At 55.4% G+C, this 19151-nt stretch overlaps 1 protein-coding gene across 1 annotated transcript in view; it reads right to left on the bottom strand.

Annotated features, from left to right (window-relative positions):
• The window catches only part of SLC9A3R2 (SLC9A3 regulator 2), a 41710-nt gene that overhangs the window by 3374 nt on the left and 19185 nt on the right, over positions 1-19151 (bottom strand). The window contains exons 3-6 of the mRNA XM_029049090.2: positions 8182-8361; positions 5758-5911; positions 4543-4586; positions 4228-4290 (exon numbers count right to left, since the gene is read on the bottom strand). Of these exons, the coding sequence (XP_028904923.1) occupies positions 4228-4290; positions 4543-4586; positions 5758-5911; positions 8182-8361 (441 nt within the window). The remainder of the gene's footprint in view (positions 1-4227; positions 4291-4542; positions 4587-5757; positions 5912-8181; positions 8362-19151) is intronic.

Below are 19151 nucleotides of genomic sequence, written 5' to 3'. Positions count from 1 at the left end.
TCTCAAATTCATCCTTGCGTGCTTTAATTTCATCTGTCACTAAATCCTGTCAGTTTTACCTTCATGGTACCGCTAATATCCACCCTTTCCTCTCCATCCAAACTGCTAGTATTATGATCCAAGCACTTCTCTTGCTATAAGTGCCTCTCTAGACTGTACACTGTTTGGGGACAGGGAACATGTGTACCAACTCTGTTATATTGGACTCTCACAAGTATTTAGTTCAGTGCTCTGCAGAGTAAGTGCTTAAAAAAATACAATTGATTATCATTTCCTGCCTTGACTTCAGCACCAGTCTCCTTGTTGACCTCCCTGCCCCCTGCTTCTCCCCACTCGAGTCCTCATTTCACTGATAATAATAATTATGGCATTTGTTAAGCACTATGCACCAAGCACTGTTCTAAGCACTGAGGTAGATACAAGGTAATCAGGTTGGACACAGTCTCTGTCCCACATGGGGGTCACAGGCTTAAAGCAGCCTAGTCTAGTGGCAAGAGCACAGGCTTGGGAGTCAGAGGTGGTGGGTTCTAATCCCAGCTCTGCCACATCTCTGCTGTGTGACCTTGGGCAAGTCACTTCACTTCTCTGTGCCTCAGTTCCCTCATTTGTAAAATGGGGATTGACACTGTGAGCCATGGGAGCAGAGACTGTTTCCAACCTGATTACCTTCTATCTACCCCAGTGCTTAGAACAGTGCCTGGCACATAGTAAGCACTTAACAAACACGATAATTTTAATTATTATTATTAATCCCCATTTTACAGATGAGGTCACCGAGGCACAGAGAAGTGAAGTGACTTGCCCAAGGTCTCACAGCAGACAAGCAGTGGAGCCAAGATTAGATCCCCTGACCCTCTGTTTCCCAGGCCCTGCTCCATCCGCTACGCCATGCTACTTCCTGACTACACCATGCGGCTTCCCGGATCGCTCTGCTGCCCGGATCATTTTTCTAAAAAAAGTTCAGTCCCATCTTCCCACTCCTCAAGAACCTCCAGAGGTTGCCCAGCCACCACGGCATCAACAGAAATTCCTCGCCGTGGGCTTGAAAGCCCTCAATCGGCTTGCCCCCTCCTACCTCACCTCACTGATCTCTTATTGCAGCCCAGCCCACACTCGCTCCTCTAGAGCCGGCTTGCTCATTGCGCCCTGATCTCGTCCGTCTCACTGCCAACCCCTTTCCCACATCCTCCCTCCAGCCTGGAACTCCCTCCCTCTCCATATACACCAGACCACCACTCTCCCCACTTCCAAACCCTTATTCAAATCCCATCTCCTCCAAGAGGCCTTCCCCAATTAAGCCTTCATTTCCCCTATTTCCCTTCCCTTCTGTGTCGCCTCTGCTCTTGGATCTGAGGGTTTTAAGCACTTGCTCTTCACCCTCCCCACGGCCCCACAGCACTTACATACATATTTACAGTTTATTTTAAGGTTTGTCTCCCTCTCTAGACTGAGAACTCCTGGAGGGCTGGGAATGTGTCTTCCAAATTTGTTGTACTGTACTCTCCCAAGCGCTTAGTACAGTGCTCTGCACACAGCGCTCAATAAATAACAGTGATTGATTATTTCTGACCTCTTGTGCACCCAGCAACAATTGACTCCCATGCCCATTGCCCACCCCAGACGTTTAACTCCCTCCTCAAACCCCTCGTTCCCCCACCACCCCTCCATCTCTTGATTCTAAATGACCCCATCTCGGACTTCATTTAGAAAAGTGAAACCATCAAACGTGATCTCCTTAAAATCTCCTCTGCCCCTCTCCAATCCCTCCCTCCTCCTGCCCCTTCTTTCTCTCCCATCCTTCCCAGCGGTATCTCAGGAGGAGATCTCCCTCCTCCTCTCAAATTTCAGGCCCTCCACCTGTGCCTCGGACCCCTTCCTTTCACACTTTATCCAAAAACCTTGTCCTTTCCCCTCTCCTCTCCCTGACCACCACCTTCAACCGCTCACTTTCCAATGGGTCCTTCCCCACTGCTTTCAAATCTGTCCATGTGTCCCCTATCCTAAAAAAGTCTTCCTGGACCCCTTGGCTCTCTCCAGTTATCGCCCCATCTCCCTCCTAGCATTCCTCTCCAAGCCCTTTGAGCGAGTTGTCTACACCCACTGCCTCAAATTCCTCTCCCTTCCCTTTCAATCTGGCTTCCGCCCTCCTCATTTCATATAAACTGTCCTTTCTCAGTTCACAATGACTCCTTCGTGCCAAATCCAACAGCCTCTCCTCCATCCTAATCTTACTTTGCCCCTCAGCTGCCTTCGAAACTGCCGACCACCCGCTTCTCCTGGAAACATTATCCGACCTCGGCTTCTCTGACATCGTCCTCTCCTGATTCTCTTCCTTTCTCTCGGGCCTCCCTCTCCTTCTCCATCTCTTTCGCGGGCTCCTCCTGCCTCCCATCCACTAACTGTGGGAGTCCCTCAAGGCTCAGTTCTGAATCCTCTTCTCTTCTCCATCTCCACCCATGCCCCCTGAGAACTCCATGGCGTCAACTACTACCACCTCTACCTAGATGATTCCCACATGTACCTCTCTAGCCCTGACCATTCTCCTTCCCTGCAGCCTCACCCTTCCTCCTGCCTTTAGGACATCCCTACTTGGATATCCCGCCGACGCCTCAAATTTAACATGTCCAAAACAGAACTCATCTTCCCACCCAAACCCTGTCCTTCCTCTGACTTTCTTAACACTGCAGCCAGCACCACCATCCTCCCTGTTCACAAGTTCCTAACCTTGGCATTATTCTCGACTCACCTCTCATTCAACCCACATATTCAATCTGTCAGCAAATCCTGTTGGTTCTACCTTCGCAACATCTCTAGAATCCTCCCTTTTCTCTCCATTCAAACTGCTACCACACTGATCTAAGCACTTATAATTTCATTCATTCAATCGTATTTAGTGAGTGTTTACTGTGTGCAAAGCACTGTACTAAGGGCTTGGGAGAGTACAATATAACAACAAGAACATTCCTGCCCACAACAAGCTCATAGTCTGGGGGGCGGGGAGACAGACATTAATATAAAGATATTTTCCACACTGACTTTTCGCTGACCTCCCTACCTCCTGTTTCTCCCCTCTCCAGTCCTTATGTCTCTCTGCTGCCCAGATTATTTTTCTAAAAGCAAAAACATTCAGTCCATGTCTCCCCACTCCTCAAGAACCTCCAGGGGTTGCCCACCAACTTCTGCAACCAACAGGAACTGCTTACCGTTGGCTTTAAGGCATGCAATCAGCTTTCCCCGTCTTATCTTACCTCGCTGATTACCTACTCCAACCCAGCCCACACCCTTCGCTCCTCTAAACACCAACCTACTCTCTGCACCTTGATCTCATCTATCCCGCTGCCGACCCCTCACCCACATACCCCCTCAGTCCTGGAACTCCTTCTCCCTTCACATCCAACAGACACCACTCTCCCAACTTTCAAAACCTTCCTAAAATCACATCTCCTTCAAGAGGCCTGTCCAGGCTGAGCCCTCTCTGTCCTTCCCTCTGCATCACCTGTGAACTTGGCTGTGCACCCCTTAAGCAATCTGATATTCACCCCAGCCCCACAGTATTTATGAAATATTCTTATACTCTATTATCCCCCATCCCTAATCTATTGTAATGTCTGTCTCCCCTTGTAGACTGTAAGCTCTTTTTTACTATTATTATTATTACCCTTGTTAAGCACTTACTCTGTGTCAAGCATTGTTCTAAGCACTGGGGTAGATACAAGATAATCTGGTGGGACACAGTCCCTAACCCACATGGTGCTCCCAGTCTTAATCCCCACTTTGCAGATGAGGGAATTGAGGGACAGAGAAGTTAAGTGACTTGTCCAAGGTCACACAGCAGACAAGTGGTGGAGTCAGGTTTAGAACCCAGGTCCTCCTGACTCTCAGGCCCGGGCTCTATCTACTTGGCCATGCTGACTTGCCCTAGGTCACACAGCAGGCAAGTGTCAAAGCCTGGATTTAGAACCCAAGCCCTTTGACTCCCAGGCCGGGGCTCTTTCCAATAATACAGGCTGCTTCTTTATGGAGGCTTACTGTGTGCACTACATTAAGCATGGCTCTGGCCTGGGGGGCTCAGGCTCCTGGTTTAGGGGGAGGAGGGTTTCTTCTCGGAGAGAAGGTTTGGTGGGGGGCTCTGGACTGAGCCATGGTCGTGCCGGAAGGAGGGCTCACTGCTCACCTCCGGCCACCTTCCCCCCCATTGTAAATGGGGAGGGGGTCCCCAGCAGTTACCTCAGCGTCCTTGTCCGGGCTCTGCAGGTCACTGTGGGAGGAGCAGGTGGAGCCGCCATTGAGCTGGGAAAACACAGATTCGTTGGTCCAGGGTCTTCCCGCCCCCTCGGGAGTCCCTTTACCTGACTGGACAGAGGGTCGAGCGTGGCCCCTCCTTCCAGTCCTGCCATCCCCAGAGGTACTGACCCCCCCACCCCCCCGGGCCGGGCCTCTACCTCCCTTGCCCCTAACCCCAGCCCCCACCCCGGCACCTCGGCCCTGTCCATCCTGCCCGGGCCAGACTCCACTGACCCCGGCCCCGGTTGGTGCTCTCACCTGGCTGTGAGTTGTCCCATTAGTGACGGGGGGTGGCAGCGGGCCTGCAGAGGAAAGAGGGGGGTGTCACCAGTGGGTCTCCAGCCCCCACCCCCATCGTGTGGTGAGAAACCCTCTGCTTCTCCACACCCGGCACCCCCTCCCAGAACGCCCTGGTCCGACAGGCCAGGCAGGTGGTGCCCCCGGCCCCGGCCAGCTGCAGAAGCCCTCCCACCCTTGTTCACCCTATTTTTTGCCTTCCCTTCCCCTTCCAGCCCACAGCGGGACCTTCTGAAAGGAAGGGAGTTGGGAATATTGGAGGCCGGCCCCTCCCCGGGGGCCTGGCCCGAGGACTCTGTGACTCAAAGGATGGGTGGGGACCACCAGGGAAGGGCTTGCCGCACCCCCCCGGGGCCCTGCCCTTCCTGCCCCTCACCCCTACCCCGATGGACAATGCCTTAGGTAGCCTCGGGGAAAGGGGGAGGGGAGCGCAGTTCACAGTCAGGGACCACCCCCAGGGTCGGAAGAGCCTGTGACCGATCAGCCCGGCCAGGCCCCAGGCCCCGAACCTGCCAGCCTGGCTTGGGGTGAGGCCCGAAGTGGGGGTGGATTGGAGTGGACGGCCTCGCCGGGTCGGGGGTCGGGTCTCTGCTGTGGTGGTCCGTCACCATCCGGGTCCTTAGGGTGCCCCCCACGACTATCAAGGCCCCGCGCCCCACCACATCTAATCTGCGGGAGGGATTCTTGGGATCCTGTCAACAGCCACCTATCCGAGTGGAGAGCAGAGGAAATGGAACAGAAAAGGAGCTGGGGACTGATGAGTACAAACTCCACCAGAGCAGGGGACATTGTTTCTGTTTTGCGCTTTCCCCAGCACTCAGTACAGAGCGCTGCCCAAGTGGGTGCTCAATAAAGGCCATTGCTATTAGTACTGTCATACTTCCCCCAGTACTCAGCACAGTGCGCTGCACCCAGTAAACATCACTTGCTACTGCTACCTGCCCAACTTTCTCCCAGTACGGTGCAAACCTAAGAGAGAACCTAAGACTTCTCAATAAATACTGTTGCCACCGCCTCTTACTTTTCCCCAGCACTCAGCACAGTGTGCTGCACCCTGAAAGTGCTCAATAAATACCATCCTTCCCAACAAAAGGGGAGAACCCAAGTCAGATGGGGGGGGGGTCTCCTGTTGGGAGAAGGGGTGGGCAGGGGGAAGGAGGGGTGGCACAGCGTCACCTTTGAGATGCTCTTCGGTGGGGACAATCCCCAGGTCCTTGAAGTACTTGTCCGTCTCCGGATCGACCACTAGCAGCCGGGCCTCACTCTCTTTGGCCTTGATGCTGGACACCACCTCCGAATGCCGCATTCCCTCCACGTTGAAGCCATTGACCTGGGGGATGGCGGAAGGTCACCTGAGGGGGGGCGGGGAGAGGCAGCGGGCAGGGACCACCTCTCCCCACCCTCTCGCCTCTACAACCCTCCTGCGCCTTCCCTTTCCCCCTTCCCTGACTGCCATCTCCAGCGTCTCCCTAATAATAACGGTGGCATTTGTTCGGCGCTGACACTGGGCCAAGCATGGCGCTAAGCACTGGGGTAGAGACGATACGATCAGAGCGGATGCAGTCCCCGTCCAAAGCAGGTCTCACACTCTTCAGGGGTCAGTGGAGTTCAGTAGAGGATTAGCCCAGGCCTCTGCCCTCAGAGCCGACACCCCGACAGTTTTGACTGTAAGCTGGACTCTCAGCTCCTCCTCTGTACTGTAAATCTGTCACCGACGGGGGAGGTGTCTTCCAACTCTGTTGCACCACTTAGTACAGTGCTCTGCACACAGTAGGTACTCAAAAAATATCATTGATTGATTGAATTTTGATAAATCTCTATCTTCTTCAGTTTCCAGTCCACCCTCACCTTCTCTATTTACAGGCTGTGAGCCTCTAGAGGGACAGGTCCATGTCTAATTCCCTCTGAATACTCTTTCTCTGCATTTCATCCAGTGCTCTGTACACAGTGAGTTCTTAAAACTATTCTTACTACTCCCCCTCCAATTGATCAGTGGTATTTATTGAACACCTATTGTGTGCAGAGCACTGGCCTAAGCGCTTGGTAGAGTCCAATACAATAGAGTTTGTAGATTATGTTGTACCTACCTCGGTACTTAGTACAGTACCATTCACAGAGTAAGAGCCTAAGAAATACCATTATAATAAATGCCATTGATTGGTAAATCAATCCAGGCTGAGAGAAGAGGATTGAGAGCAGTTGGGGGTGCGCTCAGCCATGCAGCCAGCCATCAGCCCACAGGCCCGGGCGGGAAGACATCAGGCTGCGGGCTTGTAACCCTGTTGATGAAAGCTGAGGATCTGGGACTGCCTTGTTCAGCTGCAGGGAGCCTCCGGGGAGATGGGGGCGGGGGCAGGGGGCGGGGACACCCAGGGGTGACCCTGACCCGGTGACTCTGGGAGACAGGGGCATGGACGGGGTGGCCGGCCAGGCTTGCCTGAGGGCGAGTGGGGACGGACCCCAAGGGCGGGAGGTGGAAGCCAACTCTGAGGTTGCCTGGCAACCATCCGGCCTCGTGCCCAAGCAGGGGATTGGATGGGGCCCTTTTGGGGTCCCCTGGGCCCAGTCCAGATTGGGGAAAGGCCCATCAATCTCCCCCTCATGACCGTCCCCAGACTTAGACCCCCATGGGGAGACCCTTCTGGGCAATCCCCCAGTCGCCCCATTCTTGCCCACCACCACCACCACCACAGCCGGGGGCTGAGAAAGGTAGCAGTGGTGGGGCTGGAGTGCTGGGCAGGAGGCAGGGGGAATAATAATAATGATTATCATTGCGGCACTGGTTCAGCGCTTACTATGTACTAAGCACTCTCTTAAATGCTGCGGCAGATACAAGGTAATCAGGTTGGGGGAAGGAGGGAGAGAGTAGCAAACCCAGAGGTGTTTCTGGGTGGAAGAGGAGGGCCTTCTCTCCTTCCCCAGCTTCTGTCCCCATGGGCTCCTGGTTTAGCATAATGAAGCACTTTGACATCAAATATTTATTTAAGCTGTCAAGGGCCAGGGGTGGCTCGGGTTTCCCAATTCCCCAGGTTGGACAGTGGTTCCCTGGCCCGACTCCACCCCTACCCACCCTATCCCGCCCCATGCCCGCCTCTGCCCCAGGCCACCTCCACCTGGCTCCCTTGTCCTTGGCCCCCCCTGGCCCTGAGCAGCAGTTAGAACCGGGGGCTCCTCTCCAGACACAGCAGGAAGGAGGAGGGCAGGGAGAGGGCTGGCCCCAAAGCACCTGGAGGGAGACCCCTGAGCCGGTGGGCTGGAGTGTGGAAGGGGAGGGATCCCAGCTGGGATGGCACATCTGGGGCCAACTCCCTCCACTGGGCCAAGAACAAGGGCTGATGAGTTATTGTTGGGGATTGATGAAACTCCCCAACCTGCCACTTTCCACCCTCCTCCTCCCCCTCCTCTTCCTCCAGCCCCAGAGGCCCCAGCCCCTGAACCTGCCCAGCAAGGCCTCTCTCCATGCCCCCGCAGCTTCCCTCCTCCTCCTCCTCCTTCTCCTTCTCCCCCTCCTCTTCCCCCACTTTCCTCCAGCCCCCAGACCTGCCCTCAAAGCGTCTCTGCCCACCCTCGGACGCCCTTGGCAGGGGCCCAGCCAGATACCTCGATGAGCCTGTCCTGCGCGCGGAGGCCGGCGTGAGAGGCGGGGGAGTCGGGGTCCACAGAGCGGATGTACTGTCCGGGCCGGGCCTTCTCACTGTGCAGGTTGAAGCCGTAGCCGCTGGGACCCTTGGTCAGGTGGCATAGACGCGGGCGGAGCTCTCGGGCCTGGCCGTTCATGCCCTGCGAGGGGGGAAGGGGCACGGGGAGCTGTGAGCTGGCGTCCCCAGCTCCCGTCCTTGCTCTCCCCTCCCCAAGATTATCCCCATCTAATAATAATGATGGTATTTGTTAAGCACTTACTATGTGCTACTGTTCTAAGTGCTGGAGTCGATACAAGGCATTCGGGTTGGACACAGTCCCTGTCCCACGTGGGGCTCACAGTCCTAATCCCCATTTGACAGATGAGGTAACTGAGGCCCAGAGAAGTGAAGTGACTTGCTCGAGGTCACACAGCAGATAAGCGGCAGAATCAGGATAAGAACCAATGACCTTCAGACTACCAGGCCTGTACTCTGTCCAGTAGGCCACACTGCTTCTAGTCCTCCTCCCAGAGTTTCCCAATAGTCTACCTTTCCCCCCTGGAGTGCCCCCAACCCCTACCCTTCCACCCCCAACAAGCAGCACCCCCCAGACCCACCCTATTCCATCCCCATCTGCTGGCCGGGACCAGAAGCTAGGATGGGCAGCTGGGTCCTCCTCCACCCTCCTCCATCCCTCCCCCGCTTCCCGGACCCAAATCCGTCCCCCTCGGTGGAGTGTGTCCCATGGGAAACCCTGACCTCCTTCCCATCCCCCTGTGAATCCCAGGGCTGGAAACCAGACCGTCCAGTGGAAAACCGGGTGCACGGGCCTGGCTCAAAACCCACCTCTGCCAGGAAGTTTTCCCCCAACAGCCTCCCCTACCTCTTCGTACCTCTTCTTCCCCAGGTACTGGTTCCCACTCCCAGCTCACCCCGGGTTTCCTGGGAAAATTAGCTGCCGGGCCAAACATTCCCTTAGATCCCACTTTTTGTAAATATTTCTGTCTCTCCTGCTAAAGGGAAACGGGTCTGTTGAACTTTCCCGGCTGCTCAAGGCCTTGCCGAGGACCCTGAGGATGCTAGTTAAATACCATTATTTTTGGACTCTTAATTATATCATTATTATCGAGGGCTGCTAACACCGGGGATGGATGCCCAGCCCTGCCCCCCGGCTGCCACCCCTACCAACGGAGCCACAGACATGCCAAGTGGGCTTGTTTGTGGGTGTGTGTGTGTGAGGGAGAGAGGGAGCAGGGCAGCGGGGGGTCGGGGGAGCGCTGTCATTTCCTGTTTAAACCCTGAAGAGTGGCTCATTAACCTCCCGGCTCCTCGGCCCCTTTCTGTCCCCGTCCAGCTGCTGGCTGGTCTGCCCAGAGATCGACCCCAGATCATCACGCCGGGGACGCGTGGGGAGGGAGTGTATGGCCAGAGAGAGAGCGATTTTTGCTGTTGTTGCTGGGTTGTTTTTTTTTAATGGTATTTGTTAAGCACTTACTGTGTGCCAGGCACCATATTAAGTGCTGGGGGACACAAGCAAATCGGGTTGGACATAATCCCTGTCCTCCATCAGGCTCACAGCCTCAATCGCCGTTTTACAGCTGGGGTAACTGAGGCCCAGAGAAGTGAAGCGACTTGCCCAAGGTCACACAGCAGCTGGGATTAGAACCCACGCCCTTCTGACCCCCAGGCCTGGGCTCCATCCACTAACACCATGCTGAGAGCTTACTATGTGCCAGGCATAACTAAGTGCTGGGGTAGAGATGAACTAATCGGGTTGGCTCCAGTCCATGCCCCATATGGGGCTCAAAATATTAATCCTCATTTGACGGGCGAGGTAAGTGTGGCGAAGAGAAGTGAATGACTTGCCCAGGGTCACACAGCAGACAAGCGGCGGAGCCGGGATGAGAACCCAGGTTCTTCTGACTCCCAGGCCTGGGCTCTAGCTACTAGGGTCTAAGGGAGGAGCCAGACAAGGAGGGAGCATGTAACCAGAGGGGGACGGGGTCATGTGGACAGGTGTGGAGGGGTGAGACGGGGGAGAAGGCCAGCCTGCCTAACCCGGGGGGGGGAAGGAGGGTGCCCCCATTCTTGAAAATGTCCACTGGTTATTGTCATCATGGTCTCTCTGCCACCGACCCGCCTTCCTGCCCATCCCCAGGCTCACGCACACTGATGAGGACACCAAGGTCTAAATGCTCACACGCAAATCTCACACGGATGCACTCTCCCTCTCTCACACCCATACACGCACACAGTTGCATGTTGTCTCACACATTCCCGTCAATGGGCTCCCCATAAACCCCGACTCCACCCCCCAGAGCGAACCTTGGCCTGGGCCCCACAGCCCAGAGATCCCCTGCTTCCTGGGGGGTGGACTCTCCCCCCTCCCCACCCCAACGCTGCCTCCCGGCACCCCCTCCCACCCCCCAGCTGGGCTCCCAGCCTACACAGGCCCCTTCGGGGGATGAAGGAAACAGGAAATGACTCAACGCAGGCAGCAAATTCCTCCAGGATCCACTGAGGCCTGCTTCAGCCCCACCACCCCGCAGCCGGACCCTAACACAGGTCCACCTTCCGCTCCCTCCACCCCATCCCATCCATACCTGTGCTGGACAGTGAGGACTGACCCCCAGCATGTCCCCTGGGCGCTGAGGACCCCCCTCTTTAGCTTCTGGGAGAGTCCCCATCTGGCAGCAAGGAAATCATCCTTTTACCATTCATTCCATAGTATTTATTGAGCGCTTTACTATGTGCAGAGCACCATACTAAGCACTTGCACATTTGGCAACAGATAGAGACAATCCCTGCCCACTAATGGGCACGAGTTCCCTGAGGGCCAGGGCCATGAGCACGGTGTAGCAGAGAGAACATGGGCCTGGGAGTCAGACGGTCACGGGTTCTAATCCCAGCTCTGCCACTTGTCTTCTGTGTGACCGTGGGCAAGTCCCTTCAATTCTCTGGGCTTCATACCTCATCTTCCTATGAGCTAGGCACTTTACTAAGCACTGGAGTGGATACAAGCAAATTAGGTTGGACACAGTCCCTGTGCCACATGGGACTCACAGTCTCAATCCCCATTTTATAGATGAGGTCACTGAGGCACCAAGAAGTGAAGTGACTTGTTCAAGATCACACAGCAGACAGGTGGTGGGGCCGGGATTAGAGAGCCTGGGGTGGGGCATTAGGACACCTAGGTTCTAATCCCAGCTTTTCCCTGGCCTTGGGCATGTCACAACTTCTCTGGGCCTCAGTTTCCTCATCCGTAGAATGGGGATGAAATACCTAATGTGCTAATCCCGGTTCTTCATCAGTGGTAATTATTGAGCACTTACTATGTGCACAACACTTTACTGAGCACTTGGGAGTGTACAACAATAAACAGGCACATTCCCTGCCCACAATGAGCTTACAGTCTAGAGGGGGGAGACAGACAGCAGAACAAATAAATAAATGACAGATGTGGACATAAGCACCGTGGCGCTGGGAGTGGGGAAGAACAAAGGGAGCAAGTCAGAGCGATGCAGAAGGGCATGGGAGAAGAGGAAAGAGGGGATTAGTCAGGGAAGACCTCTTAGAGGAGATGGGCCTTCAGTAAGCCTTTGAAGCCTGGGGAGAGTCATTGTCTGTTGGACCTGTGGAGGGAGGACTGGCCCTCAAAACTCCCTGGGTGGCTGGTGTGGCTGGTCAATTACTCTTACTTCGAAGCCTCATTGAAGGCACAACTCCTCCAAGAAGCCTTCCCAGACTAAACCCCCCTGCTCCTCCTCTCCCACTCCTTCCTCCTTTGCCCTTTTTCCCTTTGCTCTTCTCCCTGCTAGCCCTGCAGCACTTATGTCCATATCTGTCATTTATTTTATGCCATTAATATCTGTCTCCTCCCACCAGACTTTATGCTCTTTGTGTGTAGGGACTGTGTCTGCTGACTGTTGTATTATACTTTCCCAAGCGCTTAGTACCAGGCTCTGCACCCAGGAAGCGCTCAAAAGATATGATTGAATGAATGAATGAATGCATGAATAGACTGTAAGCTCGCTGTTGGCAGGGAACGTGACTGTTTATTGTTGTCTTGTCCTCTCCCAAGCGCTTAGTACAGTGCTCTTCACATTGGAAGAGTTCAAAACATACAATTGAATGAATGGACTATATTCATTGTGGACGGGTAATGTGTCTGTTAATTGTTGTATTTTCCAAGCCCTTAGGACAGTGCTCTGCACACCAGAAGCGCTCAAAATATACGATTGAATGAATAGACTATATGCTCCTTGTGGGTGGGTAATGTGTCTGTTTATTGTTGTACTTTCCCAAGCGCTTAGGACAGTGCTCTGCACACCGGAAGCGCTCAAAACATACAATTGAATGGATAGTAAGCTCGCTGTGGAGAGGGAATGTGTCTGTTTATTGTGTTACTGCCCTCTCCCAAGCGCTTAGGACAGTGCTCTGCACACTGGAAGCGCTCAATAAATAGAGAAGCAGCGTGGCTCAGTGGAAAGAGCCCGGGCTTGGGAGCCAGAGGTCATGGGTTCGAATCCCGGCTCTGCCACTTGTCAGCTGAGGGACTGTGGGCAAGTCACTTGTGGGCCTCAGTTCCCTCATCTGTAAAACGGGGGATTAACTGTGAGCCTCACGTGGGAGAACCTGATGACCCTGCATCTCCCCCAACGCTTAGAACAGTGCTCTGCACATTGTAAGCGCTTAACAAATACCAACATTATTATTATTATTACGAGTGAGTGAATGAATGAATGAATGAATGAATGAATGAATGGTCAGCAGGCCGGGCCAAGGTTCACGGGGGGGGGGGCCCGCACCGCTCAGGGCGGCCGGCAGAGGGCGACAGCTCAGACACCGCCCCTCTGCGCATGCGTGGCCTCCGGCTCCCTCCACCCCCCCCCGCGCCCGACAGTCACCTCCTGCATCCCGGCCGAGGTTGCTAGGCAACAGGCCGCCCCAACGCGGCGGGATGGGCGGGAGGGGGGAGGAGGAGGAGGGGGTGGTCCCCCGGGGGAGGGGCCGGGGGGGATGGGCAGAGCGGGACCCCTCCCTCCCTCTCCCGCCACTGGTATTTGGACAAAGCTGTTGTGTTCCCAAAGCGCCTTCCCATCCATGATCTCACTTGGTGCGGTGGCACGACCTCCCACCCCTCTCCCCCGAGGGACGGAGAGGCAGGTGTTAATGCCGTTTTCCCGAGCGGGGAGGAAACCACTCGGGCCCAGAGAGGTGATGCCACTTGCCCGAGGTCACACAGCGGGCCTGGGACTCGAACCCGGGAATCCGAGCTCCTAGCCCTACGCCCTCTGCAGTGGATGGTGCCAGCCGGGGGCTTGGTGGGGTGGGCATTCCCTGGCAGTGCCTGGGGACGCTGGATGCGTGTGTCTGGGCGGGGCGGGGGGGACGACGACACAGGGATACTGCCCGGAACCTGAACCTTACAGCTGGGTGCTCTGCACTCAGTAAATACTCAATAAATACCATGGATTGATTGATCATTCTTTCATTCAATCGTATTTATCACTACTACTACTACTATGAATAATGGTACTTTGTTAAGCGTTTACTATGTGCCAGGCACTGTACTAAGTGCTGGGGCGGATGCAAGCAAATCGAGTTGGACGCAGACCCTGTTCCACGTGGGGGTCACAGTCTCAATCCCCATTTTCCAGATGAGGTCACTGAGGCCCAGAAAAGAAGTGACTTGCCCAAGGTCACACAGTAGATAAGTGGCAGATCCAGGATTAGAACCCAGGACCTTTGGACTCCCAAGGCCGGCCTTTAGCCACTATTACTGACCACTTACTATATGCAAAGCACTACACTTAGCAGATGGGAGAGTACATGAGGTCATTGTGGGCAGGGAATGTTTAATGATATATGGTACTCTCCCAAGCACTCAGTACAGAGCTTTGCACTTCAATAAATACAATTATGAATTATGTTCTATGTTATAGAACATATATTAATAATAACAACCAACAGATTCATTTCTACCCACAACAAGCTTGCATATCGAACCTCTGGCTCTCCCCCCACCCCCCGAACCTCCCTCTAGACTGTCTCCCCCTGTAGACTGTAAGCTCATTCCGCTCAGGGAATGTACCTGTTTACTGTACCATTGTACTCTCCCCAGCGCTTAGTATAGTGCTCTGTACACAGCAAGTGCTCACTAAATAGGATTGAGTGGCAATGGAACGGAGCCTGGGAGGCGATCCCACCCCCTGGAAGCTGACTTCTGACCTTTAAGAACAAAGCGGCCAGAGTCAGCTAGTTTGTGTCATCTGGTCCTCCTTCTTCCTTTCCTCCATTCCCTCTGCAGTCACCACCCCCATGCCCCAGACGGGCCCAGGACCCCCACCCCGATCCCCGAGCTCAAGGCTCCCTGGGTTCAGGGTTGGAGTGGGAGGTGCCCGGCCTTTCCCTTCCCTATCTGGATGGGACAGCGCACCCCAGGACATCTGGACGGTCAACCGCTCCACACACCCTCATCCCAGTGCCGACCAACCTCAACGGGGCTGGGGTGGCGGGCCGGGGGAGGGGGGCCTACAGCGCAGTGTTTTCCTGAAAGGGCTCCTCACTCCCCCCCCACTCCCCAAGAGTTAACAGCGCGCAGCTGTGGGAAAGGGGTCTGGCGTCCAATTCCATAACAAAGACTCTGCATTTGGTTTTCATCTGAATTCCAGGAGGACCTGCCGCTTGCATTCCTGTTCCTTCTCCATTCCTGTTCCCTCTCCCTCTCTCGTTCTCCTTCCTTCCATCTGTCCCGGTTTCCAGGCCAACACTGCCCCCTCTGAGGCGAGGCCAGCAGCCAGGGGGTTCAGAGGGGTGGAAGCAGGGTGGTGAGGGGGTCGGACCCCCCGGCCCCAGTCCAGCCCTGTGGACCGTAGTAACCAACAGATAATTGTATTTGTAAAGGGCTCACTGGGAGTCAGGATTAGAACCCAGGACCTTCTGACTCCCAGGCCCGTGCTTTAACCGCTATGCTATGCAAAACGAGCTTCCAGTGTAGAGGATTGTAATCCTCCAACAGCCAAACTGAGGATCTCCAAGCACTTAAACCCCACCCACCCCCCATGCCCACGCACTCCACCAGGGCCAGAAACCCCAGGCAGGAGAGGGGTGAAGGTACCCAAAGCCAAGGAAGCCACCGGAAAATCCGAATCCAGGAGACCTGATTCCGACTTGCTTCTTCCCCGGGTCCACAGACCAGTCACCCCCAGCTGACGTCTCAGCTCAGTGCCCAGGTGCCCCTCTGAGCCAGCACACCCGGAGACACGTGCCAGGGGAATAATTATAATAACTGTGGTATTTGTTAAGCGCTGATTATGTGCCAGGTACTGTACTAAGCCCTGGGGTGGATACAAGCAAATCGGGTTGGACACAGACCCTGTCCCACGTAGGGTTCACAATCTCAATTCCCCATTTTACACATGAGGAAACGGAGGCCCAGAAAAGTGAAGTGACTTGCCCAAGGTCACACAGCAAAGTGGCAGAGCTGGGATTAGAACCCCTGTCCTTCTGACTCCCAGGCCTGGGCTCTAGTCACTCTACCATGCTGCTTCTCTGTGCCTCAGTGACCTCATCTGTAAAATGGGGATTAAGTACGTGAGCCCCATGTGGGACAGGGACTGTGCCCAACCTGATTAGCTTATATCTACCCCAGCGTTTAGAACAACGCCTGGCACATAGTAAGCACTTAAACAATGTTATTATTAGTACAGTCCGCGGCACCTAGTACGCGTTCAATAAATACCACTGATTAATTAACTTCCTTCTGACAATTGGTGCTCAGGGGCAAGCAAGTAGAGGGGAGGCAGAAAATGGGGAAACAGATAATGGAGAACCATAGACAGTGGAGAAATGGTGGATAATGAGAAAACGTGGATAATCCACAAAACTCTTTGCAGCCCACACAGGCCCGAGGAAAGGGGAAGAAATGGGGGAGAAAAAAATCAGCCAGTGGAAAACCCAAAGAGGAGAAGGCCTGATCCCTCCATGGTGTAATGCAGCAAGTCCTGAGGCAGGGGGAGGGACACATTGACTTCCCACCCCTCCCGGGTCTGCTCCCTCTCCTAAAATTCCTACTCAGGCAACTCAGGTGGAGGGTGGGGGCGGGCTGGAATCCCTTGCCCAGGACCCCCGCTCTGGCCCACCTTGCCAGACTTGGGTCTTCCAGAATCCAAGGTCACCAGTTCCTTCTCGGCACCTGAGGCTGCTCAGAGGGTAGAGTCTTGGGAGATTCGTCCCAGCAACTCGGAGGGTGCACTTCTTTAAGGGATTTGGAACCACTGACCCCCCGACTCCCCAGCCCTGACGACTTTTCCTGGAAGCAGAGGGAAGAGGGAAGCAGGTTGCAGGCTGGAGGTGGCCGGTAACTGGAAGGCTCAGTCTTCCCAGCTTTCCTGAGTCAGCCCGGCCCCAACCACTCAGCCCCCGACCCCAGACCCCTCAGCACCTAAAGTCACAGACCTTCCCCTCAGTAGGGGCAAGTGGCCGGGCCCCGAAAGGGGGCTTCCCGAGGGCATGAGAGTTGTTGCTGTTTTTCTTCATTTCGTTTTGTATTAATGTTATTTGTTAAGCGCTTACTATGTGCCAGTCACTCTACTAAGCGCTGCGGTAGATACAAGTTAATCGGGTCGAACATAGAGTCCGTGTCCCACGTGGCCCACAGTCTTAATCTCCATTTTAGAGATGAGGCAACTGAGGCACAAAGAAGCGAAGGGCCTTGCCAAGGTCACGTCTCAGGCCAGCGGCAGAACCATGATTAGAATCCATTCATTCAATAGTATTTATTGAGCGCTCATTATGTGCAGAGCACTGTACTAAGCGTTGACTCCCAAGCCCAGGCTCTATCCACTAGACCACGCTTCTTCACTTGACCAAGCTGCTAGGACTTCACCTGTTTCTACTGCCTCCAAGTCATCAGTCCAGGCTAGAATGGGAGTCAGGCAGCCCTGGAGGTGGGGGGTGCTGGGGTGGTCTGGGCGGGATCAGCCCTCCCCGATCCTCCTCACCCAAGACAGAGCCGGGAAGGGAGGCCGGCAAGACGGCAGCGCCAGACGATGAGGCGCCCACTCTGGGAGAGGGAAGGACAATGGGTCCTACACCCCCAGCCAGAGGGAAGGACCAACCCTCGCACCCAGAGACCAAAGAGAAAGGAGACAGCCACCCGGAGAGCCTCCTCCTATCAGTGACCCGCTCTCTCCACCGCTCGCACCACCACAACTCCAAGGATTGTGGGAAGACAGGATCCTGGATGAGGTCAGGAGGGAGTGGGCGAGAGGGGAAGGGAGTTGACGCTGAACTAACCCTTCTCCGCCGGCAGCAGCCAAACAATCAAAGGAGACTCTGAGGACCGGAGAGGGTGCAGGCCTCTCCCTTGGACACACAGCAGAGTTGGGCCCAGGGTCCCGAGCCCAGGTTCACAGGAACCCAGCGCCTTGGAGGCAGAGGGGGTTAGAGACCGAGGACAGCGACAGAGGTGGAAAGTTGGAGGGAGATAAAGAGACAGAGAGAGAGGACTTTTTCAGCAGGAAAACACAATGAATCCCGAAAGGTCCGCTCTGAGTTTCCAGGAAGGAAATGGCCTCCAGGAAGAAGCAGGGCAGAGATCAGAGATCAGAGGCTCCACCCGACAACCCAAGAGCTCTGCAGGGGCAGAAGGAGTGGAAATCAGTCCCTCTCCGCATGGGGGTCTCCCTGGGGTTCTCCCCGCGGGGGTCCCGGACAGATGGGGTGTCCATCCGCTCCTCCCCACCCTCTAGCCTCGTGCCTGACCTTCATGCCGGTCCAGTGGGGTCTCCTCTCGGCAGGGCGTGAGGCGGAGGGCTCGGGGTGATGGTGTCCAGGCGCGGCCGTGGCACTGCCCGGCCCGGACATCCAGCCGGAGGCCGAGTCCCGCGTCCCAAGTCCTCCGGCCGTGGGTCCTTCTGAGCCTGCTGACCACCGGTCCCGTTCACCCAGGCCTGACGCCGGCCCCACCCACCTTATCCGGGCCTGTCAGAGCGCTCCGTGCCCTCCTGGACGTCGGGTCCCTGAGGCGTCCCCCGGCTGCCCCCACTGCCCCCAGGGATGGGGCAGGGTGGGGCCGCTGGGTATTTTTGTCTCGAGAGCAGATGGAAGACTTGGAGGAGAGATAAAGTCCCCCCCCACCCCACGGGGGTGGACAAAGCTGGACTCTATGCCCCACCCCAACTCCCCCTACACTTACACACCCAGGGAAGGGGGAGCGCGAGGGGCTGGGAAGGTGGAAGAGGAACAGAGGAAGGCTTGCTCTGTGACCCTGGAGAATTGCTAAACCTCTCTGTGTCCAAGCCCAGGAGCCATCCACCACGTTCTGGGGGTTAAAGGGTCATAAGCACAGAGTCCTGTGGCTCAAGAGAACTTCAAGGGGTCATCTTGTCCAGCCCCCCGCCCCTCAGAGGGATTGGGCTAGAGAGAAACACAAGGGTCATCTTGCCCATCCCCCTGCTCCTGAGAGAGACGGGATTGGAGAGAACCTCGAGGGGTCATTTCATCCAACCCCCTGCCTCTGGGATGGACTGGGCTGCAGAGAAACACAAGGGGTCATCTCACCTAGACCCCACTCCTGGGAGGAAAGAGACACAGGGGTCATTTTGCCCAGGCTTCTGTCCCTGGAAGCAACTGGGCTGGAGAGAACCTCATGGGGTCATCTCGCCTAACCCCTTGCCTCTGGGAGCACCTGGGCTAGAGAAAACTACGAGGGTCATCTCGCCCAGTCCCCTGCCTCTGGGAGCGACTGGGCTGACCTCATAGGGTCATCTCGCCCAACCCCCTGGCTCTGGAAGGGACTGCTCAGCAAAACGAAAGCAAGGAAAGCAAGGGGGCAGGGATCAGATGGGCAGTGGGCCAGCGAGAAGTAGTCCAGGGGTTCAGCCCCGCCCAGATCTCAAGTAAGTGCTCAGTAAATACCACTGATTGATGGAGAGATTGGGAAGA

This window comes from Ornithorhynchus anatinus, chromosome 21 (genome assembly GCF_004115215.2).
Source record: "Ornithorhynchus anatinus isolate Pmale09 chromosome 21, mOrnAna1.pri.v4, whole genome shotgun sequence".
NCBI classification, from domain to species: Eukaryota; Metazoa; Chordata; class Mammalia; order Monotremata; family Ornithorhynchidae; genus Ornithorhynchus; species Ornithorhynchus anatinus.
The sequence above is the reverse complement of the archived record's forward strand: the minus strand, read 5'-3'. Positions and strand labels throughout refer to the sequence as shown.